This window comes from Camarhynchus parvulus, unplaced genomic scaffold (assembly GCF_901933205.1).
Source record: "Camarhynchus parvulus unplaced genomic scaffold, STF_HiC, whole genome shotgun sequence".
Lineage (NCBI taxonomy): Eukaryota > Metazoa > Chordata > Aves > Passeriformes > Thraupidae > Camarhynchus > Camarhynchus parvulus.
The window spans coordinates 1-24,001 of record NW_022148114.1 but is presented as its reverse complement, the minus strand read 5'-3'; the positions used below and the strand labels follow the sequence as shown (position 1 = coordinate 24,001).

Here is a 24,001-nt window from a genome sequence, read left to right as displayed (position 1 = left end):
ACTTTTTTTCACCCTAAATCTACATTTTTATAACATAAAATTCACATTCTTTTACCTCAAAATCCAGATTTTTTTCCCCCCAAAATTCACTTTTTTTCACCCCAAAATTCACTTTTTTTCACCCCACAATCCACATTTTTATAACACAAAATTCACATTCTTTTACCTCAAAATTCAAATTTTTTCACCCCAAACTCCACAGTTTTTCACCCCAAAATCCACTTTTTTTTCCCCTCAAAATTCATTTCACCCCAAAACTCACATTTTTCCCCCCAAAATTCACACTTTTCACCCCAAAATTCACGTCTTTTTTCCCCAAAATCTGCATATTTTACCCCAAAATTCTTTTTTTTCCCAAAATTTCAGTTTTTCACCCCAAATTTCCCCACCTGCAGCCCTGGCTGCCCCTTTCTTGTGGCTGTTCTTGCCCAGGGGCAGCAGCAGCTCCTGCTCCTCTGGTTTTACCCAAAATCCACATTTTTAACCCCAAAATCCACATTTTCCCCCGAAATCCACATTTTTACCAAAACCCAAGTTTTTCACCCCAAAATTCACTTTTTTTTCACCCCAAAATCCACATTTTTTCCCCCCAGAATTCAGATCATTTCCCCCTAAAATTGACATTTTTCCCCCCAAAAATTCAGATTTTTTCCCTAAAAATTTGGGTTTTTTTCCCCAAATTTCAGGTTTTTTAATACAAATTGAAAGTTTTTTCCCAAAATTTCAGTTTTTCACCCCAAATTTCCCCACCTGCAGCCCTGGCTGCCCCTTTCTTGTGGCTGTTCTTGCCCAGGGGCAGCAGCAGCTCCTGCTCCTCTGCTTTTATCCCAAAATTCAGATTTTTTTTCCCTAAAATTCGGATTTTTTCCCCAAATTTCAGTTTTTTACCAAAATCCACGTTTTTCACCCCAAAATCCACATTTTTTCCCCCTAAAATCCAGATTTTTACTCCAAATTTTGGGATTTTTTCCCCCAAAAATCCAGATTTTTTCCCTAAAAATTTGGGGTTTTTTCCCCAAATTTCAGGTTTTTTAATACAAATTTTAGGATTTTTCCCAAAATGTCAGTTTTTCACCCCAAATTTCCCCACCTGCAGCCCTGGCCGCCCCTTTCTTGTGGCTGTTCTTGCCCAGGGGCAGCAGCAGCTCCTGCTCCTCTGGTTTTACCCAAAATCCACATTTTTAACCCCAAAATTCACTTTTTTTTCACCCCAAAATCCACATTTTTTCCCCCCAGAATTCAGATCATTTCCCCCTAAAATTGACATTTTTCCCCCCAAAAATTCAGATTTTTTCCCTAAAAATTTGGGGTTTTTTCCCCAAATTTCAGGTTTTTTAATACAAATTGAAAGTTTTTTCCCAAAATTTCAGTTTTCCACCCCAAATTTCCCCACCTGCAGCCCTGGCCGCCCCTTTCTTGTGGCTGTTCTTGCCCAGGGGCAGCAGCAGCTCCTGCTCACTCCGGCATCTGCGCCACTTTCTGCAGGAAAAGCTCTCCAGCGTCTGCCCATCAGCACGATAATAGTCCGTGGGCTGCCCAAAACGGGGAGAAAAGGCAAAAATGGGAAAAAGAAAAATTACAGCTTGGGAAAAGTGGGGGAAAGTCACGGGAATTTTTCTGGTTTTTTCAATTTTTGGGGATTTTTTCTGATTTTTTCGATTTTTTTTTTGAATTTTTCTGATTTTTTTGGAATTTTTTGGAATTTTTCTGATTTTTTCACTTTTTTCCACTTTTTTGAATTTTTGGGGAATTTTTTCTGATTTTTTGGAATTTTTTTGGATTTTTTTTCTGATTTTTTCCCAATTTTTTTCCACTTTTTTTTGAATTTTTGGGGAATTTTTTCTGATTTTTTTCTGATTTTTTTTATTCTTAAGGGTTTTTTTTGTATTATTTTGGGATTTGGGGGAATTTTGTTTTGAGGATTTTTTGGGGAATTTTGGGGATTTTATTTTAATTTTTGGGGAATTTTGGGGATTTTATTTTAATTTTTGGGGAATTTTGGGGATTTTATTTTAATTTTTGGGGATTTTTGGGGATTTTTTGGGGATTTTTTCCTGCAGCGTCTGTGCCATCAGCACGATGTCGTCCGTGGGCTGCCCAAAACGGGGAGAAAGAGGGAAAAAATGGGAAAAAAGAAAAATTACAGCTTGGGAAAAGTGGGGGAAAAGTCTGAGAATTTTTTCTGATTTTTTTCCAATTTTTGGGAATTTTTTTCTGATTTTTTTCAATTTTTTTTGAATTTTTTTCTGATTTTTTTGGAATTTTTTTGGAATTTTTTTCTGATTTTTTCACTTTTTTTTTCCACTTGTTTTTTTAATTTTTGGGGAATTTTTTGGAATTTTTTTCTGATTTTTTTCGGGTTTTTTTGAATTTTTTTTCTGATTTTTTCCCAATTTTTTTCTTTCCCTTTTTTTTTGAATTTTTGGGGAATTTTTTGGATTTTTTTTCTGATATTTTTTTATTCTTAAGTTGGGGTTTTTTTTGTATTTTTTTGGGATTTGGGGGAATTTTGTTTTGAGGATTTTTTGGGGAATTTTGGGGATTTTATTTTAATTTTTGGGGATTTTTGGGAATTTTTTCTGATTTTTTTTGGAATTTTTTCTGATTTTTTTTCGATTTTTTTTGGAATTTTTTCTGATTTTTTCCCAATTTTTTTCCACTTTTTTTTTTAATTTTTGGGGAATTTTTTGGAATTTTTTTCTGAATTTTTTTAATTATTAAGGTTTTTTTTTTTGTATTATTTTGGGATTTGGGGGAATTCTGTTTTGAGGATTTTTTAGGGATTTTTTTTTAAATTTTTGGGGATTTTTTTTCTCCAGCATCTGTGCCATCAGCACGATGTCGTCCGTGGGCTGCCAAAAACGGGGAAAAATCATCAGAAAACGAGAAAATTAAAAAATTACAAGTTTGAAAACCTTCCCAGATTTTTTGGGGATTTTCAGGAAACTTTTCCCCATTTTTTTGGAATTTGTTCTGATTTTTTTGGGGATTTTTTTTCTGCATATTTTTGGATTTTTTTTTCCTGGATTTTTATAGGATTTTAAGGCATTTTTTTCTGAATTTTTTTTCAATTTTTTCCCGTATAATTTACCAACTTTAAAGGGATTTTTTGGGAATTTTTCCTGATTTTTTTCAGAATTTTTTCTGATTTCCTGGGGATTTTTTGTTGATTATTTTGTGATTTTTTATGGGATTTGTAAGGGATTTTTTTCTGCATTTATTTGAAATTCTTTCAAATTTTAAAGGGATTTTAAGGGACTTTTTTGAAATTCCTGAGAATTTTTTGGTGGAAGTTTTCAATTTTTTTCTCATTTTTTTTCCTGCACTTTTTGAATCATTTTGGGGGGGATTTTTGGAATTTTTTTCTGATTTCTTGGGGCTTTTTTTCTTTTTTTGGGGGATTTTTTTTCTTGACTTTAATGGGATTTTGAAGGGATTTTTTTGGAGTTTTTTTCTGATTTTTTTCTGCACTTTTTGAATCGTTTTCCCCTGATTTTTATGGGATTTCTATAGGACTTGTTTTTCCAAATTTTTTAAAATTGTTTCTCCATTTTCTGGGATTTTTCTGGGATTTTTCTGGGATTTTTCTGGGATTTTTCTGGGATTTCTGGTGTGATTTTTGGGACTAATTTAGGTGCATTTTGGGGTATTTTTGTGCAATTTTTGTGCAATTTTTGGGTGGATTTTTGGGTGCATTTTTGGGAATATTTTGTGCAATTTTGGGGTGGATTTTTGGGGTATTTTCGTGCAATTTTTGTGCAATTTTTGTGCAATTTTTGGGGTATTTCCGTGCAATCTTTGTGCAATTTTTGGGTGCATTTTGGGGTATTTTTGTCCAATTTTTGTGCAACTTTTGGGTGGATTTTTGGGATATTTTTGTGCAATTTTGGGGTGGATTTTTGGGAATATTTTGTGCGATTTTTGGGTGGATTTTTGGGGTATTTTTGTGCAATTTTTGGGTGTATTTTCGGGGTATTTTTGCGCAATTTTTGGGTGGATTTTTGGGAATATTTTGTGCAATTTTTGTGCAATTTTTGGGTGGATTTTTGTGCAATTTTGGGGTGGATTTTTGGGGTATTTTTGTGCAATTTTGTGCAATTTTGGGGTGGATTTTTGTGCAATACTTGTGCGATTTTTGGGGTGGATTTTTGGGGATATTTTGTGCAATTTTTGGGTGCATTTTGGGGTGGATTTTTGGCAATATTTTCTGTGATTTTTGGGGTATTTTCGTGCAATTTTTGGGTGCATTTTTGGGTGGTTTGGGTGTATTTTTGGGTATTTTTGTGTGATTTTTGGGAGCGTTTTTACGCATTTCTGTGTAATTCTTGTACCGTTTTCAGGGGTTTTCTGGGTGATTTTCTGGTGGTATTTTTGTGCTGCTTTTTTGACTGTTTCTAGGCATTTTGGGGCGTATTTTTAATATTTGGTACCTTGTTGTAGATGTAGCAGTTGGTGAACATGGTGTTGAAGTCCTGCATGCACTCGGCCGCCCCCCAGTAATAATTGTTCTCCAACCTCCTCTTGATGGTTCCCATGTCCATGGGCTGCTTGATGATCTTGTGGTAATCCTGAATTCGGGGCAAAAAAACCCAAATTTGGGCTCAGGAGGAACAAAAAACATCCAGAGGGGGAGGGGCCCACACGCACTCGGGAGGAAAAGGAGAAATTTGGGAATTTTGGGGCATTTTCCGAGAATTTTCTTCAATTTTTTAGATTTTTTTTTCCTCAAATTTTCCTGGAGTTTTTATTTAAATTTTCCTTCAGATTTCTGGAATTTTCATTGAATTTTGGGGAATTTTTTTAAAATTTTGGGGCATTTTCCTTGTATTTTCCTGGAATTTTTTGGAATTTTGGGGGATTTTCCTTGAATGTTGGGGAATTTAGCTGGAATATTTTTTTTTGTTGTTTTTAATTTTGGAGACTTTCCTGGAATTTTGGGTAATTTCCCTTGAATGCTGGGAATTTTCTGAGCATTTTTATTGAATTTTGGGGAATTTTTCCGGATTTTTTTTTAATTTTTGCTGGATTTTTTTTTTAATTTTGGGGGATTTTGCAGGAATTTTGCCTGAATTTTCCTGGATTTTTTTGTTTTACATTTTGCTGCGATTTTCCTGGAATTTTGCCTAAAATTAAGTTTAGGATCACCCTGAAACGAATTTTAGGATCAGCTTGAGAATAATTTCATGATCAGCCTGATGTTGATTTTAGGATCACCCCAAAATTCATCTCAAGCCCAAACAAAGACAAAGTTTTCGAGTTCGCACCCGGAGCTGAGAAGGACAAAACTCAGGGCTGGAAAAGCAGAATCAGGGTCCAAATCCACACACACAAAAGGCCCAAAAAACCCAAAAAAACCCCCAAAAATACCCCATAAAAACCCCAAATAAACCCCGTAAAAAAGCCTCAGAAAATCCCCAAAAAAACCCATAAAAACCCCATAAAAACTCCATAAAAACCCTGTAAAAACCCCCCGTAAAACCCCCCAAAAAAAAACCCATAAAAACCCCATAAGAACCCCATAAAAACTCCATAAAAACCCTGTAAAAACCCTGTAAAACCCCCAAAAAAACCCCATAAAAAACCCCAGAAAACCCCCAAAACCCCATATAAAAACGCCAAAAAAACCCCAAAAAAACCCCATAAAAGCCCCCCCCCAAAAAACCCCCATAAATAAACCCCATAAAACCCCCAAAACCCCCTATAAAACCCCAAACAAAACCCCAAAAAACCCCCCATAAAAACCCCATAAAACCCCCCATAAAACCCCCAAAACCCCCCATAAAACCCCATAAAACCCCCCATAAAACCCCAAAAATCCCCCATAAAAAGCCCCCAAAACCCCCCATAAAAACCCCCAAAAAACCCCATAAAAACCCCATAAAACCTCATAAAAACCCTAAAAACCCCAAAAAAACCCCCAAAACCCCCATAAAACCTCAAAAACCCATAAAAAGCCCCCAAAAAACCCCATAAAACCCCCCAAAAAAGCCCATAAAACCCCCATAAAAACCCCCATAAAACCCCCAAAAACACCATAAAAACCTCCATAAAAACCTCCATAAAAACCCCCTATAAACCCCCTAAAAAAACCCCTTAAAACCCCCATAGAAACCCCATAGAAAGCCCCCAAAAACCCCAAAAACCCCCAAAAAACCCATAAAAACCCCAAAAACCCCAAAAAACCCCCATAAACCCCCAAAAAAACCCCCGAATTTGTTACCGGCAAGCCGAGCTTAACGGCGTCCACGGGCTGCCGGAAGGGCCAAGCGAACTGGTGCTTCCAGAGCGCCTTCATGACCACCTTGTGCAGGTACTGCAGCTGGTTGGTGACCCGGCCCGGCTTCTTGGGGTTCGACACCTCGGGGGGAGGAGGATTGGCCGGCGGCGCCGCCAGCGCCGGCACCGACGCCATGGTGGGGCTCTCGAAGCCCTCGTAGAGCAGCGACGGCTTGCGGATGCGCTTGCCCGGCGCCGTCGAGTCGGTGCCCAAAGCCATGAGGGCGGCATTGCCCTCGCCCAGAATCCTGGGGAAAATGGCAAAGAAGGGGTTAAAAACACCAGCAAATTCCAGGCAAAAATCGCAGTTAAAACCGGTTTTAAGGGGTAATCATGGACTTAAATTGGCAATTTTGCTGTTAAAACTGGTCCCAAAGGATAAAACTGGTACTAAGTGTTAAAACTGCTCCTAAATCCGCAATTCTGCTGCTAAAACTGCTCCTAAATCCACAATTCCGCTCCCAAATCCGCAATTCCGCTCCTAAATCTGCAATTCCGCTCCTAAATCCGCAATTCCGCTCCTAAATCCGCAATCCCGCTCCTAAATCTGTAATTCCGCTCCTAAATCCGCAATTCCGCTGCTAAAACCGCTCCTAAATCTGCTCAGAGAGCCCCTCCTAAATCCGCAATTCCACTGCTAAAACTGCTCCTAAATCCGCAATCCCGCTCCTAAATCCCCAATCCCGCTCCTAAATCCCCAATTCCGCTCCCAAATCCCCAATTCCGCTCCCAAATCCCCAATTCCGCTCCCAAATCCCCAATTCCGCTCCTAAATCCCCAATTCCGCTCCTAAATCCCCAATTCCGCTCCTAAATCCCCAATTCCGCTCCTAAATCCCCAATTCCGCTCCTAAATCCCCAGTTCCGCTCCCAAATCCCCAGTTCCGCTCCCAAATCCCCAATTCCGCTCCCAAATCCCCAATTCCGCTCCCAAATCCCCAATTCCGCTCCCAAATCCCCAATTCCGCTCCCAAATCCCCAATTCCGCTCCCAAATCCCCAATTCCGCTCCTAAATCCCCAATTCCGCTCCTAAATCCCCAATTCCGCTGCTAAAACTGCTCCTAAATCCGCAATTCCGCTCCTAAATCCCCAATCCCGCTCCTAAATCCCCAATTCCGCTCCTAAATCCCCAATTCCGCTCCTAAATCCCCAATTCCGCTCCTAAATCCGCAACTCCGCTCTTAAAACCAGTCCTAAATCCCCAATTCTGCTTCTAAAACCAATCCTAAAACCAATCCTACAATCCGCTCCTAAACCCGCAATTCCATTCCTAAAACTGGTCCTATGTGTTAGAACCGCTCCTAAATCCTCAATTCTGCTCCCAAAACCAATCCTAAAACCCATCCTAAAACCGTTCCTAAATCCCCAATTGCACTGCTAAAAGCGATCCTAAATCCGCCCTGAAAACCAGTTCTGAATCCACAATTTCACTCCTAAAACCGCTCCTAAATCTGCAATTCCGCTGCTAAAGCCGCTCCTGAAGCCGCTCGGCCCCGAGCCCACGCTGGGGCTCTCGAGGGTTTGCCGATGCGCTTGCCCGGCGCCGTCGAGTCGGTGCCCAAAGCCATGAGGGCGGCATTGCCCTCGCCCAGAATCCTGGGAAAATGGCAAAGAAGGGGTTAAAACCACAAGCAAATTCCAGGCAATAATCGCACTTAAAACCGGTTTTAAGGGGTAATCATGGACTTAAATTGGCAATTTTGCTGTTAAAACTGGTCCCAAAGGATAAAACTGGTACTAAGTGTTAAAACTGCTCCTAAATCCGCAATTCTGCTGCTAAAACTGCTCCTAAATCCACAATTCCGCTCCCAAATCCGCAATTCGCTCCTAAATCTGTTCCGCTCTACCGCAATTCCCTCCTAAACCACATCCGCTCCTAACTGCTCTGAGCCTCCTAAACCACAATTCCGCTCTAACGCATTCCGCTGCTAAAACCGGCCCTAAATCTGCTCCAAGAGCCACTCCCTAAATCCAAGTCCTGCTAAAACTGCTCCTAAATCCCATCCTAAGCAATCCTGCTAAACGCCACTGCTAAAACCGCTCCTAAATCTGCTCCAAGAGCCACTCCTAAATCCGCAATTCGCTGCTAAAATTGCTCCTAAATCCGCAATCCCGCTCCTAAATCCCGAGTTCGCTCCCCCAAAACCCATCCTAAAACCGTTCCTAAATCCCCAATTGCACTGCTAAAAGCGATCCTAAATCCGCCCTGAAAACCAGTTCTGAATCCACAATTTCACTCCTAAACCCGCAATCCCGCTCCTAAATCCGCAATTCCGCTCCTAAATCCACTCCTAAATCTGCAATTCCACTGCTAAAATTGCTCCTAAATCTGCAATCCTGCTCCTAAATCCGCAATCCCGCTCCCTAAATCCGCCCCAATCCCTCTAAATCCGCACAGTTCCGCTCCTAAATCCGCAGTTCCGCTCCTAAATCCGCAATTCCGCTCCTAAATCCCCAATTCCACTGCTAAAACTGCTACCCAATCCCTCCAAATCCGTTCCTAAATCCGCAATCCCGCTCTAAATCCCACCCTAATCATCACAATCCCGCTCCTATAATCCCGCTCCCAAAACCAATCCTAAAACCGTTCCTAAATCCCCAATTGCACTGCTAAAGCGATCCTAATCCGCCCTGAAAACCAGTTCTGAATCCACAATTTCACTCCTAAACCCGCCTCCTAAATCAACCAATCCGCTCCTAAATCCGCAATTCCGCTCCTAAATCCACTCCTAAATCTGCAATTCCACTGCTAAAATTGCTCCTAAATCCGCAATTCTGCTCCTAAATCCGCAATTCCACTCCTAAATCCACAATTCCGCTCCCAAAACCAATCCTAAAACCGTTCCTAAATCCCCAATTGCACTTCTAAAAGCGATCCTAAATCCGCCCTGAAAACCAGTTCTGAATCCACAATTTCACTCCTAAAACCGCTCCTAAATCTGCAATTCCGCTGCTAAAGCCGCTCCTAAAGCCGCTCGGCCCCGAGCCCACGCTGGGGCTCTCGAGGGTTTGCCGATGCGTCTTGCCCGGCGCCGTCGAGTCGGTGCCCAAAGCCGTGAGGGCGGCATTGCCCTCGCCCAGAATCCTGGGAAAATGGCAAAGAAGGGGTTAAAACCACAAGCAAATTCCAGGCAAAAATCGCACTTAAAACCGGTTTTAAGGGGTAATCATGGACTTAAATTGGCAATTTTGCTGTTAAAACCGGTCCCAAAGGATAAAACTGGTACTAAGTGTTAAAACTGCTCCTAAATCCGCAATTCTGCTGCTAAAACCGCTCCTAAATCCACAATTCCGCTCCCAAATCCGCAATTCCGCTCCTAAATCCGCAATTCCGCTGCTAAAACCGCTCCTAAATCTGCTCCAAGAGCCACTCCTAAATCCGCAATTCCGCTGCTAAAACTGCTCCTAAATCCGCAATTCCGCTGCTAAATCCGCAATTCCACTGCTAAAACCGCTCCTAAATCTGCTCCAAGAGCCACTCCTAAATCCGCAATTCCGCTGCTAAAATTGCTCCTAAATCCGCAATCCCGCTCCTAAATCCGCAGTTCCGCTCCCAAAACCCATCCTAAAACCGTTCCTAAATCCCCAATTGCACTGCTAAAAGCGATCCTAAATCCGCCCTGAAAACCAGTTCTGAATCCACAATTTCACTCCTAAACCCGCAATCCCGCTCCTAAATCCGCAATTCCGCTCCTAAATCCACTCCTAAATCTGCAATTCCACTGCTAAAATTGCTCCTAAATCTGCAATCCTGCTCCTAAATCCGCAATCCCGCTCCTAAATCCGCAATCCCGCTCCTAAATCCGCAGTTCCGCTCCTAAATCCGCAGTTCCGCTCCTAAATCCGCAATTCCGCTCCTAAATCCCCAATTCCACTGCTAAAACTGCTCCTAAATCCGCCATCCCGCTCCTAAATCCAAGCCTCCCTAAATCCATAATTCCGGCTCCTAAATCCGCGAATCCCGGCTCCTAAATCCGCAATCCCGCTCCCAAAACCAATCCTAAAACCGTTCCTAAATCCCCAATTGCACTGCTAAAAGCGATCCTAAATCCGCCCTGAAAACCAGTTCTGAATCCACAATTTCACTCCTAAACCCGCTCCTAAATCCGCAATCCCGCTCCTAAATCCCCAATCCCGCTCCTAAATCCACTCCTAAATCTGCAATTCCACTGCTAAAATTGCTCCTAAATCCGCAATTCTGCTCCTAGATCCGCAATTCCGCTCCTAAATCCACAATTCCGCTCCCAAAACCAATCCTAAAACCGTTCCTAAATCCCCAATTGCACTTCTAAAAGCGATCCTAAATCCGCCCTGAAAACCAGTTCTGAATCCACAATTTCACTCCTAAACCCGCTCCTAAATCTGCAATCCTGCTCCTAAATCAGCAATCCCGCTCCTAAATCCGCAATCCCGCTCCTAAATCCGCAATCCCGCTCCTAAATCCGCAATCCCGCTCCTAAATCCCCAATTCCGCTCCTAAATCCGCAATCCCGCTCCTAAATCCGCAATCCCGCTCCTAAATCCGCAATCCCGCTCCTAAATCCGCAATCCCGCTCCTAAATCCGCGCCTAAACCCAGAAAGCAGCAGTTGAAAGTGACCCTAACCACACAACCCCGCAGCCAATCCCGCTCCTAACTGCTCAAACCGCTCCTAAATCCGCAATTCTGCTGCTCAAATTTGGGGATTTTGGGGGATCCAGGAATGGGGACACAAATCCCAAAGATTTGGGGACCCCCATGTGATGAATCCCAAGGATTTGGGGACCCCCAAAACCCCAATCTCAAGGATTTTGGGGTCCAGGAGTTGGGGAATAAAATCCCAATTATTTGGGGACCCCCAGGACACCAACCCCAAAGATTTGGGGATCCTCACATCACCAATCCCAAATATTTTAGGGACCCCCAGGATTTGGGGACGTCAATCCCAGTGATTTGGGGACCCCCATGTCAATGTTCCCAAGGATTTTGGGGACCCCCAGGACACTGATCCCAAGGATTTGGGGGATCCAGGATTTGGGGACACCAATCCCAAAAATCTGGGGATCCCCAGGACTCCAATCCCAAAGGTTTGGGGACCCCCAGGACACTGATCCCAAGGATTTGGGGGTTCGGGATTTGGGGACATCAACCCCAAGGATTTGGGACCCCCAGGACACTAATCCCAAAGATTTGGGGACCCCCAGAATTCCAATCTCAAAGATTTTGGGGGATCCAGGATTTGGGGACATCAGTGCCAGGGATTTGGGGACCCCCAGGATTTGGGGACCCCCAGCAGGATTTGGGGACCCCCAGGAGGATTTGGGGACCCCCAGCAGGATTTGGGGACCCTCATGTCACCGATCCCAAGGATTTGGGGACCCCCAGGATTTGGGGACCCCCAGCAGGATTTGGGGACCCTCATGTCACCGATCCCAAGGATTTGGGGACCCCCAGGACTTGGGGACGCCCATGTCACCAACCCCAAGGATTTGGGGACCCCCAGGATTTGGGATCCCCTTTTTTTCCCGAGCTGACCCCTGGGTGACCCCGGGATTGTCCCCAAGGGCACGACCCTGGTGACAAGGACGGGGTGACCTCGGTGACACTTTGGGGGTCCCAATGTCACTGTCACAGCCTGGGGGTGACGCTGCCACAACTTGGGGGGTCCCAATGTCACTGTCACAGTGTGGGGGTGACGCTGTCACAGTTTGGGGGTGAGGCTGTCACAGTTTGGGGGGGTCCTACGGTCCCACAGTGTCACTGTCACAGCCTGAAGGTGACACTGTCACAGTTTGGGGTCCCATGGTGACACTGCCATAATTTGGGGGTGTCACTGTCACGTTTTGGGGATCCCAATGTCACTGTCACAGTTTGGGGATCCCAATGTCACTGTCACAGCCTGAGGGTGACATTGCCACAGTTTGGGGGGTCCCACGGTGACAATGTCACAATTTGGGGTCCCCGTGTCCCTGTCGCAGCCTGGGGGTGACAATGTCACAATTTGGGGTCCCCGTGTCCCCGTCACAGCCTGGAGATGACACTGTCACAATTTAACGGTGCCACTGTCCGTTTGAGGGTGACACTGCCACCATTTTGGGGTCACAACGTCACTGTCACAGCCTGAAGGTGCCACAGGCCCAGCGTGGGGGTCCCACGGTGACACTGCCAGGATCTGGGGGTCCCCATGTCACTGTCACAGCACGGGGGTGACACAGACCCAGAGCAGAGATCCCAGAGTGACACAGGGACAATTGGGGGTCCCACAGCGTCACTGTCACAGCACGGGGGTGACACAAACCCAGCAGGGGAGTCCCAATGTCACTGTCACAGCACGGGGGGTCCCACAGCGTCCCTGTCACAGCATGGGGGTGACACAGACCCAGCAGGGGAGTCCCAATGTCACTGTCACAGCACGGGGGGTCCCACAGTGTCACTGTCACAGCACGGGGGTCCCACAGCATCCCTGTCACAGCACTGGGGTGACACAAACCCAGCAGGGGAGTCCCAATGTCACTGTCACAGCACGGGGGTGACACAACTACGATGTGGGGTGCCATGGTGACACAGCCACGATTTGGGGGTCCCAATGTCACTGTCACAGCCTGGAGGTGACACAAACCCAGCATGGGCACCCCGCAGTGACACTGCCAGGATTTGGGGGTCCCAATGTCACTGTCGCAGCATGTGGGTGACACAAACTCAACACAAGCAGTGACACAGCCACAATTTGGGGGTCCCTGTGTCCCCAACGTCACTGTCGCAGCATGCGGGGTCCCACAGGTGTCACTGTCACAGCGTGGAGGTGACACAAACCCAATACAGGTGTCCCACAGTGACACTGCCACGATTTGGGGGTCCCAATGTCACTGTCACAGCCTGGAGGTGACACAAACTCAACACGAGCACCCCACAATGACACTACCAGGATTTGGGGGTCCCAATGTCACTGTCACAGCCTGGGGGTCCCACAGGCCCAGCACAGGGTCCCAGTGTCACTGTCACAACCTGGGGGTGACAAAAACCCAGCATGGGCACCCCACAATGACACTGCCACAATTTGGGGGTCCCAATGTCACTGTCACAACCTGGGGGTGACACAAACCCAGCATGGGCACCCCACAGTGACACTGCCACGATTTGGGGGTCCCAATGTCACTGTCACAGCCTGGAGATGACACAGACCCAGCACCAGGGTCCCATGGTGACACTGCCACAATTCTGGGGTCCCCGTGTCCCCAATGTCACTGTCACAGCACGGGGGTGACACAGACCCACGACAGGGATCCACCAGTGACATTGCCACAATTCTGGGGTCCCCGTGTCCCCAATGCCACTGTCACAGCACGGGGGTGACACAAACCCAGAACAGGGATCCACCAGTGACACTGCCACAATCTGGGGGTCCCCAATGTCACTGTCACAGCACGGGGGTGACACAGACCCACGACAGGGATCCACCAGTGACGCTGCCACAATCTGGGGGTCCCCAATGTCACTGTCACAGAACGCCGGGTCCCACAGTGTCACTGTCACAGCATGGGGGTGACACAGGCTCAGTGTGCGGGGGTCCCACAGTGACACTGCCACACATGGGGGGTCCCCAATGTCACTGTCACAGCACGGACGCCCCACAGCACCACAACCACAATTTAGGGGTCCCTGTGTCACTGTCACAGCACGGGGGTGACATTCCCAGCGTGACGGTCCCACAGTGACACTGCCACAATTTTGGGGTCCCTGTGTCCCCAGTGTCACTGTCACAGCACAGACACCGCACGCTACCACAACCCGCTGCTCCTACGGCGCACCCCGTCCCCTCACACCAACACCCCCGAACGCCCCACGCGTGTCCCCACCAGCACCTACTTGCTCTGGGGATTCACATTCTGCAACATCCCGGCGGCGGCTGCTGCTGCTGCTGCTGAGGCCCTCGGGCCCGCCCGGCCTTCGTCTCCTCCTCCTCCTCCTCCCGCCGTCTCCTCCGACGAGCCCCCCACTTTGCCCGGCCAAAGCTTCACCGCTCCCGGCCCGCTTTGGGCCTTTCCAGCGTCAGCGCATCCCCGGTACCAGGGGAGGGGGGTCTTGCAGGGAGCCCCCTCCCCTTTCCGAGCTCCTCGAGCGGCGGCAGAGGATGAGGAGGGAGGGAAACGCACCGAGCTCGGCCTCACATCCACGGGGCGCGGCGAAAATGGCGGCGCGCTCTGAGGGGATGCACCGGGGGGGCCACACACAGAAACGGAGCGGGAGCGGGAGCGGGGGGATCGTCCCTTCGGAGCCTCACCGGACCCGCCGAACGCGGCGCGATCCGCTCGATACAACCCCGGCCGAGTCGCTGCCAACCTCCGGCGGCCTCGGCTGGGATGGAAGAGGCGAGGAGCCGCGCTCGGAGCGGCGGATGACGGCGGATATCGTAGCGGGCAATCTCAGCGGCCGCGCTCCATCTTGGCTCGCTGAGGGGAAGGAGCGAGTGGGGGGGGGGAAGGAGGAGGGAGGTGGTGGAAAAGAAGCCGGGCGGAGGCGTCTTCCCCCCCTCGCCGCCGGTGGCCGCAGGCAGGGGTCGCTGCGGAGGCCGGGGAGGGTCCGGGGAGGGTCCCGGAGCCCTCCGGGACGGCGGAGGCGGGGGATGGAGCCGGGTTGGGGCCGCCCCCCTCGCGCGCCGGGCCCGACCCGCTCCGTCCTTTCGTCCCCGCGAAATGGCGCCGCTCGGCCTGCCCCCGCCCGCCCTTATATAGACCTCAGCTGCCTCGCCATTGGACGCCCGCGCGCTGACGTCACCCAACCCACCCGCCCCGCCCCGCCGCTGCTTCATTGGGCGGAGGCACCTGCCGGGAAAGGGCGCGATTGGCCGAGGGGCGCGTCAATCAAGGGAAGGGCTCCACGCCCCTCCCGGCCTTCCGCCCAGCGCCTCACCCAACGCGCGCGCCCGTCTCGGCGGTGATTGGCTGGCGCTGGCGCCCGCCGCGCGCTGAATGGCTGGCGGGTCACGCGGGGGGCGGGCTCAGCCGCCGATTGGCTGCGGCGCCTCGGGGGGAGTAGGGGGAGGCGAAGGAGGAAGAAGGGGCCGGCGGGCGCCATCTTGAATGGCGGCGGTGGCCGCGGCCGGACAATGAGCGCGGCCGCTGGCGACCGCACCCGCCGCTTCCCCCGCCGCTCCTCGGCCGCAGCGAGCTTCGGGGACGCTCCCCCGCTGGGCCTCACCCCCCTCGCGATGCTCTCCCAGCCTTCAATGCTCCGTTCAACCCCGCACCCCCCCCCACCCCCCCCACAGGCAGCCACGCACCGCGTCGCCCCCGCGTCCCGCGGCGCCCACAGGGGCTCGGGCGGCTCCAGCCTTTCCCTGAGCACACGCGGGAGGCGACAACCCCCACGGACACGCCGCTGCCGCGGCCGCCAGCGCCGCTAAAACCCTAAAACGCCGCTCCCCCCCCACCCCCATCAGCCCCTCACCCCCAACCCCGGGGAGCCCCGAACCCCCTCCCTCCCCACGGGCTCCCCCTCAGGGACCCCCCGACCCTTTTCGCCCTCCTCGCTGAGGGAATTCTTGCGTCCTTCCCGACCTCTTCCTCTCCACATTCCCCCGCCCCCTCCCTCCCCGGGGCTCGCAGGACACGGGTGGCTCCGTGTGGCGTCCGCTTCCCTTCCCCCCTTCCCGGGGCTCTCCACCGCCACCGTGACACAGCACTTGGGGCCGCGCCCGCCGCCGCCCCCGCGCGAACACCCAAACATGGCGCTTTTCGCCCCAAACCGCCGCCCCCGCCGCGCGCACAAAGCCGCGCCCGCCCCGCTGTCAATCACCCGCTCCGCGCCTCCCTATTGGTCGACTCCCCGAAAAGGGGGCGGGATGAAGCCTGATTGACAGCGCGACGCCATCACGTGACCTCCCACCGCCTCCGCGCCGCTGTGGGGGGGGCAGGGCGAGGCCGCCCCCCCGGCACTCACCTGAGGCGCCCCCGCTTCGCGCCGCGACCCCCGGGCTCGGCCCCGCTTCATCCGCCCCCCTCTCCTCTCCCTTCAAATCCTCCCGCCCCAAAAAACCCCGGGTTTGGGGCAAAAAAGGTAAAAAAAACCATCCCGGGGCAGAAAAGGGAGCCACGAGCTACGTCACCCGCGCGCTGATTGGCTGGCGGCGGTCACGTGGCTCCCCCGCGGCTCCCACGGGTCCCCATTCATGGCCCCCCCTCCCCCCCTCCCCCGGCGTGGCGGGAAAGGCTCCGCGGGGTCCTAGCGCCCCGCGCATGCGCAGTGCGGGGAGCGCTGCAGCGGGGGGTGGGGGGGCGGAACCCACGGAAGTCCGGGGTGGGGTTGGGCGGGGGGGTCCCCAAAAATTCTGGGGGTGGCCCCACGGGGGTCTAGGACATTCCTGGGGGAGTGGGATGAGGGTTGGGGGCACCCACGAGGGTCCGTGATGAGATGGGGGGGGCACCCACGGGGGAATTTTGGGGTCCCAAAGACTCTGGAGGTGTCCCCACGGGGGTCCGCGACATTCTTGGGGGGGGTCACGAGGGGTGGGGGGCACCCACGGGGGTCCCCAAAATTCCTGGGACCCCCGATGACGTAATACTCGCCACGCGCGTCCCCCTAATTAACCCCACGCCGCTCATTAACTCCCGTGACGTCACTTATGACCCCTCCCTAATTTAGGGGTCACGAGGGGAGTGTCCCAAACCCCACGTGACCCTGGGGGGGTCTCGGGGTCCCCCCTTTCCCCCTTTCCCCATCCCCACTCGCGTCCCCCACGCTGTCACCGGCCCCGCGCCGCTCTCGGGGCTCCTCTGCCTGGCAACCGATGACGTCACGGGCGGGGAGCGCTCCCATTGGCTAGCGCGGGGTTGGGCCCCACGGGTGGGCTCGGCATGGGGACTCTGGTGACACCGGGGACGCGGAGGGGCCATGGGTGTCCTCGGGGCGCTGCTCGGGGCGGTTTTGGTGGCCGTGGCCGTCGCTGAGCCCGGTAGGAGGTGGGGGAGGGGAGAGAGAGGGGGAGGGGACTCTCGGCGTGGTCTCACTGTGGCGGTTTGTCCTCTCACTTTGCTGTTTGTCCTCTCACTTTGCTGTTTGTCCTCTCACTTTGCTGTTTGTCCTCTCACTTTGCTGTTTGTCCTCTCTCTGTCGCCTCCCTCTGTCCCTCCGCTGTCACCTCTGCCCTCCTGTCCCTTCGGGGTCTCCCCTGTCCCCTCCCTATCCCCTCCCTGTCCCCTCCCTGTCCCTCCCTGTCCCCGTTCCCCCTCCCTCTCCCCTGTCCCACTCTCTGTCCCCTCCCTCCCCCTCCCTGTTCCTTCCTTCTCTCGTTTCCTTCTCCCTTCTCCCTTTCCCTCTCCCCATTTCCCTCCTCATTTCCATCTCCCCATCCCCATCTCCCTCTCCCCTCTACCTCCCCATTTCCCTCTCCCCATTTCCCTCTCCCTTTCCCTCTCCCCATGTCCCTCCTCATTTCCATCTCCCCCTCCCCATCTCCCTCTCTCCATCCCCATTTCCCTCTCCCTTTCCCTCCTCCCTCTCCATTTCCCTCTCCTCCCCCATTTCCCTCTCTCCCTCTCCCTTTCCCTCCCCATTTCCCTTCTCCCCAATTCCCTCTCCCCTCTCCATTCTCCATCCCTATCTCCCTCTCCCCTTCCCTCCTCCCTCCCCAATTCCCTCTCCCTTTCCATTCTCCATCCCCATTTCCCTTCTCCTTTCCCTCTCCCCCTCTCCCTTTCCCTCTCCCCATTTCCCTCTCCCCATCTCCCTCTCCCCATCTCCCTCTCCCCTTCCATTCTCCATCCCCATTTCCCTCTCCCCATTTCCCTTCTCCCCCATTTCCCTCTCCCTTTCCTGCTCCCTCTCTCCCTTTCCCTCTCCCCATCTCCCTCTCCCCTTCCATTCTCCATCCCCATTTCCCTTCTCCCTTTCCCTCTCCCCCTCTCCATTTCCCTCTCCCCATTCCCCTCTCCCCATTTCCCTCTCCCCTTCCCTCCTCCCTCCCCATTTCCCTCTCCCTTTCCCTCTCCCCATCTCCCCCTCCCCTTCCATTCTCCATCCCCTTTTATTTCCCCTCCCTCCCAATTTCCCCTCCCCATCTCCCCTCTCCATCCCCATTTCCCTCTCCCCCTATTTCCCCTCCCCAATTCCCTCTCCCTCTCCATTCTCCATCCCCATCTCCCTTTCCCCTTCCCATCTCCCTCTCCCCTTCCCTCCTCCCTCCCCATTTCCCTGTCCCCATTCCCCTCTCCCCCTCTCCATTCTCCATCCCCATTTCCCTTCTCCCTTTCCCTCTCCCCATCTCCCTTTCCCTCTCCCCATCTCCATTTCCCTCTCCCCATTTCCCTCTCCCCATCTCCCTCTCCCCTTCCATTCTCCCTCCCCATTTCCCCGTCCCCATTCCCCTCTCCCCATCTCCCTCTCCCCTTCCATTCTCCACCCCCATTTCCCCGTCCCCATTTCCCTCTCCCCATTCCCCTCTCCCCATTTCCCTCTCCCCTTCCATTCTCCATCCCCATTTCCCTCTCCACCCCCATTTCCCCGTCCCCATTCCCCTCTCCCGCTCTCCCCGTGCCCTGTCCCGCAGCCGGCTCCGCGGCCCCGCACGTCGTGGCCGAGGTGCTCTCGTGCCAGGCGGACGCTCCGTCCCTGGCGCTCTCGGTGACCCTGGACGGGCGCGGCCTCTCCTGGTTCCACTTCCCGAGCTCGCGCTGGATCCCCGAGGCCGCGGAGCTGCGGGCCTGGCCCGAGGGGCTGGAGACGCCCGCGGAGCTCCTCGCGGAGACGCAGCTGTGCCGCGAAATCCTGGGAATCCTGGGCAAACAGCTCGCCGGGCTGCTGCCCCGGGCCAGGGGTAGGTGGGGGAAAAATGGGGGGAAAATTGGGGGAAATTTGGGGAAAAATTGGGGGAAAAGTTGTGGGAAATTGGGGGAAAAATTGGGGGAAATTTGGGAAAAAATTGGGGGGAAAATTGGGAAAAAATTGGGGGAAAAGGGTGGGGAAATTGGGGGAAAAGTTGGGGGAAATTTGGGGAAAAATTGGGGAAATTTGGGGAAAAATTGGGGGGAAAGTTGGGGGGAAATTGGGGGGAAAATTTGGGGGAAATTTGGGGAAAAATTGGGGGAAATTTTGGGAAAAATTGGGGGGAAAGTTGGGGGAAATTGGGAGAAAAATTGGGGGAAATTGGGGGAAAAATTGGGGAAATTTGGGAAAAATTGGGGGAAAAGGGTGGGGAAATTGGGGGAAAAGTTGGGGGAAATTTGGGGAAAAAATTGGGGGGAAAGGGTGGGGAAATTGGGGGAAAAGTTGGGGGAAATTTGGGGAAAAATTGGGGGAAATTTTGGGAAAAATTGGGGGGAAAGTTGGGGGAAATTGGGAGAAAAAATTGGGGGAAATTGGGGGAAAAATTGGGGAAATTTGGGAAAAATTGGGGGAAAAGGGTGGGGAAATTGGGGGAAAAGTTGGGGGAAATTTGGGGAAAAATTGGAGGGAAAGGGTGGGGAAATTGGGGGAAAAGTTGGGGGAAATTTGGGGAAAAATTGGGGGAAATTTTGGGAAAAATTGGGGGGAAAGTTGGGGGAAATTGGGGGAAAATTTGGGGGAAATTTGGGGAAAAAATTGGGGGAAATTTGGGGAAAAATTGGGGGAAAAGTTGGGGGAAATTTGGGAAAAATTGGGGGAAATTTGGGAAAAAATTGGGGGAAAAATTGGGGGAAATTTGGGGAAAAATTGGGGGGAAAGGGTGGGGAAATTGGGGGGAAAGTTGGGGGAAATTTGGGGAAAAGTTGGGGAGAAATTGGGGAATTAAAGGGTCAAAAATGTGGGAAAAAATTGGGGGTGAAAGGGTGGAAAATGTGGGGGAAAATGAGGGTGGATGGCTGGAAATTGGGGGAAAATCTGGGGATGGATGGATGGACAGAAAGTGTAGGAAAAATCGGGGTTGGAGGGATGGGAAATGTGGGCAAATTTGGGAGAAATTTGGGATGAAAGGGTTAAAAAAGTGCAAAAAAATTTGGGATGGAAGGGTGGGAAATGTGGAAAAAATTGGGGATAAAGAATGTGAAAATGTGGAAAAAAATTGGGGGTGGAGGGATGGAAATTGGGGGAAAATTGGGGATGGAGAGCGAAAAAAATTTGGGACGGAGAGTGAAAATTTGGGGATGGAGAGATGGAAATTGTGGAAAAAAATGGGCTGAGTGTGAAAATTGGGAGAGTGTGAAAATTTAGGGGAAATTTGCGATGAAAGGGTGGAAAATGTGGAAAAAATTTGGGATAAAGAGTGTGAGAATGTGGGGAAAATTTGGGATGGAGAGAGTGAAAATTTGGGATAAAGAGTGTGAAAATGTGGGGAAAATTTGGGATGGAGAGAGTGAAAATTTGGGATAAAGAGTGTGAAAATGTGGGGAAAATTTGGGGCTGGATGGGTGGAAAACGTCGGAAAAATTCGGGTTGGAGGGATGGAAATTGTCAAAAAATTTGGGGCATGGGGAGTGAAAATTTGGGGAGGAAAGGATGGAAACCACGAAAAATTCTCATTTTTTTACATTTTTCCTATTTTTCCAGTCCCATTTTCCCCGTTTTCCCTTTTCCCCCCATTTTCCCTTTTCCCTATTATTTTTCCCATTTCCCCCATAATTTTCTAATTTTTCCCATTTTTCCAATTTTCCAATAGAATTTTTCCCATTTTTCCTTTTTTCCCCCATTTTCCCCATTATGTTTCCCCGTTTTCCCCATAATTTCTCCCATTTTCCCAATTTTTCCCCATAATTTTCTAATTTTTTTCCATTTTTCCCATTTTTCACCCCAAGAATCCCGGTGCCACCACCCTGGTGCTCCTGGTGGAGAACATCTCCCATCCCATTTCCTCCATCCCATTTTCCCCATTATTTCTCCCATAATTTCCCATTTTTTCCCATTTTAACCAATTTTTCCCATTCTCCCCCCAGCAATCCCGGTGGTCTCGGTGTCCCCAGTGCCACCACCCTGGTGTTCCTGGTGGAGAACATCTCCCATCCCATTTCCTCCATTCCCAATCCCATTTTCCCCATTATTTCTCCTATAATTTCCCTTTTTTCCCCATTTTTTGACCCATATTTCCCATTTTTAACCAATTTTTCCCATTTTCCCCCCAGGAACCCCGGTGGTCTCGGTGTTCCCGGTGCGTCCCCCGTCCCCCGTCCCCCGGAGGTGCCACCACCCTGGTGTTCCTGGTGGAGAACATCTCCCATCCCATTTCCTCCATTCCCAATCCCATTTTCCCCATTATTTCTCCTATAATTTCCATTTTTTCCCATTTTTTTCCATTTTTTCCCATTTTTAACCAATTTTTCCCATTTTTCCCCCAGGAATCCTGGTGGTCTCGGTGTCCCCGGTGCCACCACCCTGGTGTTCCTGGTGGAGAACATCTCCCATCCCATTTCCTCCATCCCATTTTCCCCATTATTTCTCCTATAATTTCCATTTTTTTCCCATTTTTTGACCCATATTTCCCATTTTTAACCAATTTTCCCATTTTCCCCCCAGGAACCCCGGTGGTCTCGGTGTTCCCGGCGCGTCCCCCATCCCCAGGAGGTGCCACCACCCTGGTGTGCCTGGTGGAGAACATCTCCCATCCCATTTTCCCCATTATTTCTCCCATAATTTCCATTTTTTTCCCATTTTTTTCCATTTTTTCCCATTTTTAACCAATTTTCCCATTTTCCCCCCAGGAATCCCGGTGGTCTCGCTGTCCCCGGTGCCACCACCCTGGTGTTCCTGGTGGAGAACATCTCCCATCCCATTTCCTCCATTCCCAATCCCATTTTCCCCATTATTTCTCCCATAATTTCCATTTTTTTCCCTTTTTTTCCCATTTTTTCCCATTTTTAACCAATTTTCCCCATTTTCCCCCCAGGAACCCCGGTGGTCTCGGTGTCCCTGATGCCACCACCCTGGTGTTCCTGGTGGAGAACATCTCCCATCCCATTTCCTCCATCCCATTTTCCCCATTATTTCTCCTATAATTTCCATTTTTTTCCCATTTTTTGACCCATATTTCCCATTTTTAACCATTTTTCCCATTTTCCCCCCAGGAACCCCGGTGGTCTCGGTGTTCCCGGCGCGTCCCCCGTCCCCCGGAGGTGCCACCGCCCTGGTGTGCCTGGTGGAGAACATCTCCCATCCCATTTTCCCCATTATTTCTCCTATAATTTCCATTTTTTTCCCATTTTTTTCCATTTTTTCCCATTTTTTCCCATTTTTTCCCATTTTTAACCAATTTTTCCCATTTTCCCCCCAGGAATCCCGGTGGTCTCGCTGTCCCCGGTGCCACCACCCTGGTGTTCCTGGTGGAGAACATCTCCCATCCCATTTCCTCCATTCCCAATCCCATTTTCCCCATTATTTCTCCCATAATTTCCATTTTTTTCCCATTTTTTCCAATTTTTTCCCATTTTTAACCATTTTTCCCATTTTCCCCCCAGGAACCCCGGTGGTCTCGGTGTTCCCGGCGTGTCCCCCATCCCCAGGAGGTGCCACCACCCTGGTGTGCCTGGTGGAGAACATCTCCCATCCCATTTCCTCCATTCCCAATCCCATTTTCCCCATTATTTCTCCCATAATTTCCCATTTTTTCCCATTTTTTTCCATTTTTTCCCATTTTTAACCAATTTTCCCCATTTTCCCCCCAGGAATCCCGGTGGTCTCATTGTCCCTGGTGCCACCACCCTGGTGTTCCTGGTGGAGAACATCTCCCATCCCATTTCCTCCATTCCCAATCCCATTTTCCCCATTATTTCTCCTATAATTTCCATTTTTTCCCCATTTTTTGACCCATATTTCCCATTTTTAACCAATTTTCCCCATTTTCCCCCCAGGAACCCCGGTGGTCTCGGTGTTCCCAGTGCGTCCCCCATCCCCAGGAGGTGCCACCACCCTGGTGTGCCTGGTGGAGAACATCTCCCATCCCATTTTCCCCATTATTTCTCCTATAATTTCCATTTTTTTCCCATTTTTTTCCATTTTTTCCCATTTTTAACCAATTTTTCCCATTTTCCCCCCAGGAATCCCGGTGGTCTCGGTGTCCCTGGTTTCACCACCCTGGTGTGCCTGGTGGAGAACATCTCCCATCCCATTTCCTCCATTCCCAATCCCATTTTCCCCATTATTTCTCCCATAATTTCCATTTTTTTCCCATTTTTTGACCCATATTTCCCATTTTTAACCAATTTTCCCCATTTTCCCCCCAGGAACCCCGGTGGTCTCGGTGTTCCCGGCGCGTCCCCCGTCCCCCGGAGGTGCCACCACCCTGGTGTGCCTGGTGGAGAACATCTTCCCTCCCTCGCTGACCGTCTCCTGGGTGGCCGGGGCCGGGGTCGCTCGCGGGGTCACTTTGGGTCCCTTTGTCCCCAACCCCGACCTGACTTTCGTCCGAATTTCCCGAATTTCCGTCACCCCCCGGCCCGGGGACGTCGTCGCCTGCGTGGTCACCTCGGGCAAGGACAACGCCACCACCGTGGTGGCCTACTGGGGTGAGGCGGGATTTGGGGAATTTTGTGGAGAATTTTTGGGAATTTGTGGGGGATTTTGGGGGATTTTTGGGGGAATTTTTTGGGGAATTTTTGGGGATTTTGGGGAATTTGCGGGGGGATTTTGGGGGGATTTTTTCATGGTTATTCATTATTTGGGGGGATATTTGGGGGGTTTTGGGTTTTGGAGTTTTTGGGGAATTTTTGGGGATTCTGGGGGATTTTGGGGGATTTGGGGGATTTTTAGGGGCACTTTTTCATGATTTTTCATTATTTTGGGGGAT

General features: G+C 50.5%; 2 protein-coding genes across 2 annotated transcripts in view; one reads left to right on the top strand and one right to left on the bottom strand.

Annotated features, from left to right (window-relative positions):
• The window catches only part of LOC115916062 (bromodomain-containing protein 2-like), a gene marked incomplete at its 3' end in the record, with an annotated part of 34,702 nt that extends 19,705 nt beyond the window's left edge, over positions 1 to 14,997 (bottom strand). Inside the window, 6 exon segments of the mRNA XM_030969774.1 lie at positions 1,091 to 1,161; positions 1,463 to 1,490; positions 2,810 to 2,852; positions 4,431 to 4,568; positions 6,221 to 6,524; positions 14,122 to 14,997. Coding sequence (XP_030825634.1) covers positions 1,091 to 1,161; positions 1,463 to 1,490; positions 2,810 to 2,852; positions 4,431 to 4,568; positions 6,221 to 6,524; positions 14,122 to 14,150 — 613 coding nt within the window.
• Positions 14,998 to 17,091: 2,094 nt separating this feature from the next.
• On the top strand, positions 17,092 to 23,720 carry LOC115916061 (HLA class II histocompatibility antigen, DM alpha chain-like; the record flags this gene model as incomplete). Its single annotated transcript, XM_030969773.1, has 6 exons — positions 17,092 to 17,206; positions 18,800 to 19,066; positions 21,736 to 21,822; positions 22,284 to 22,331; positions 22,674 to 22,721; positions 23,439 to 23,720. Coding segments are annotated over exons 1-6 (793 nt in total), but the record flags the coding sequence as incomplete, so codon positions are not given.
• Between the last annotated feature and the right edge of the window lie 281 nt (positions 23,721 to 24,001).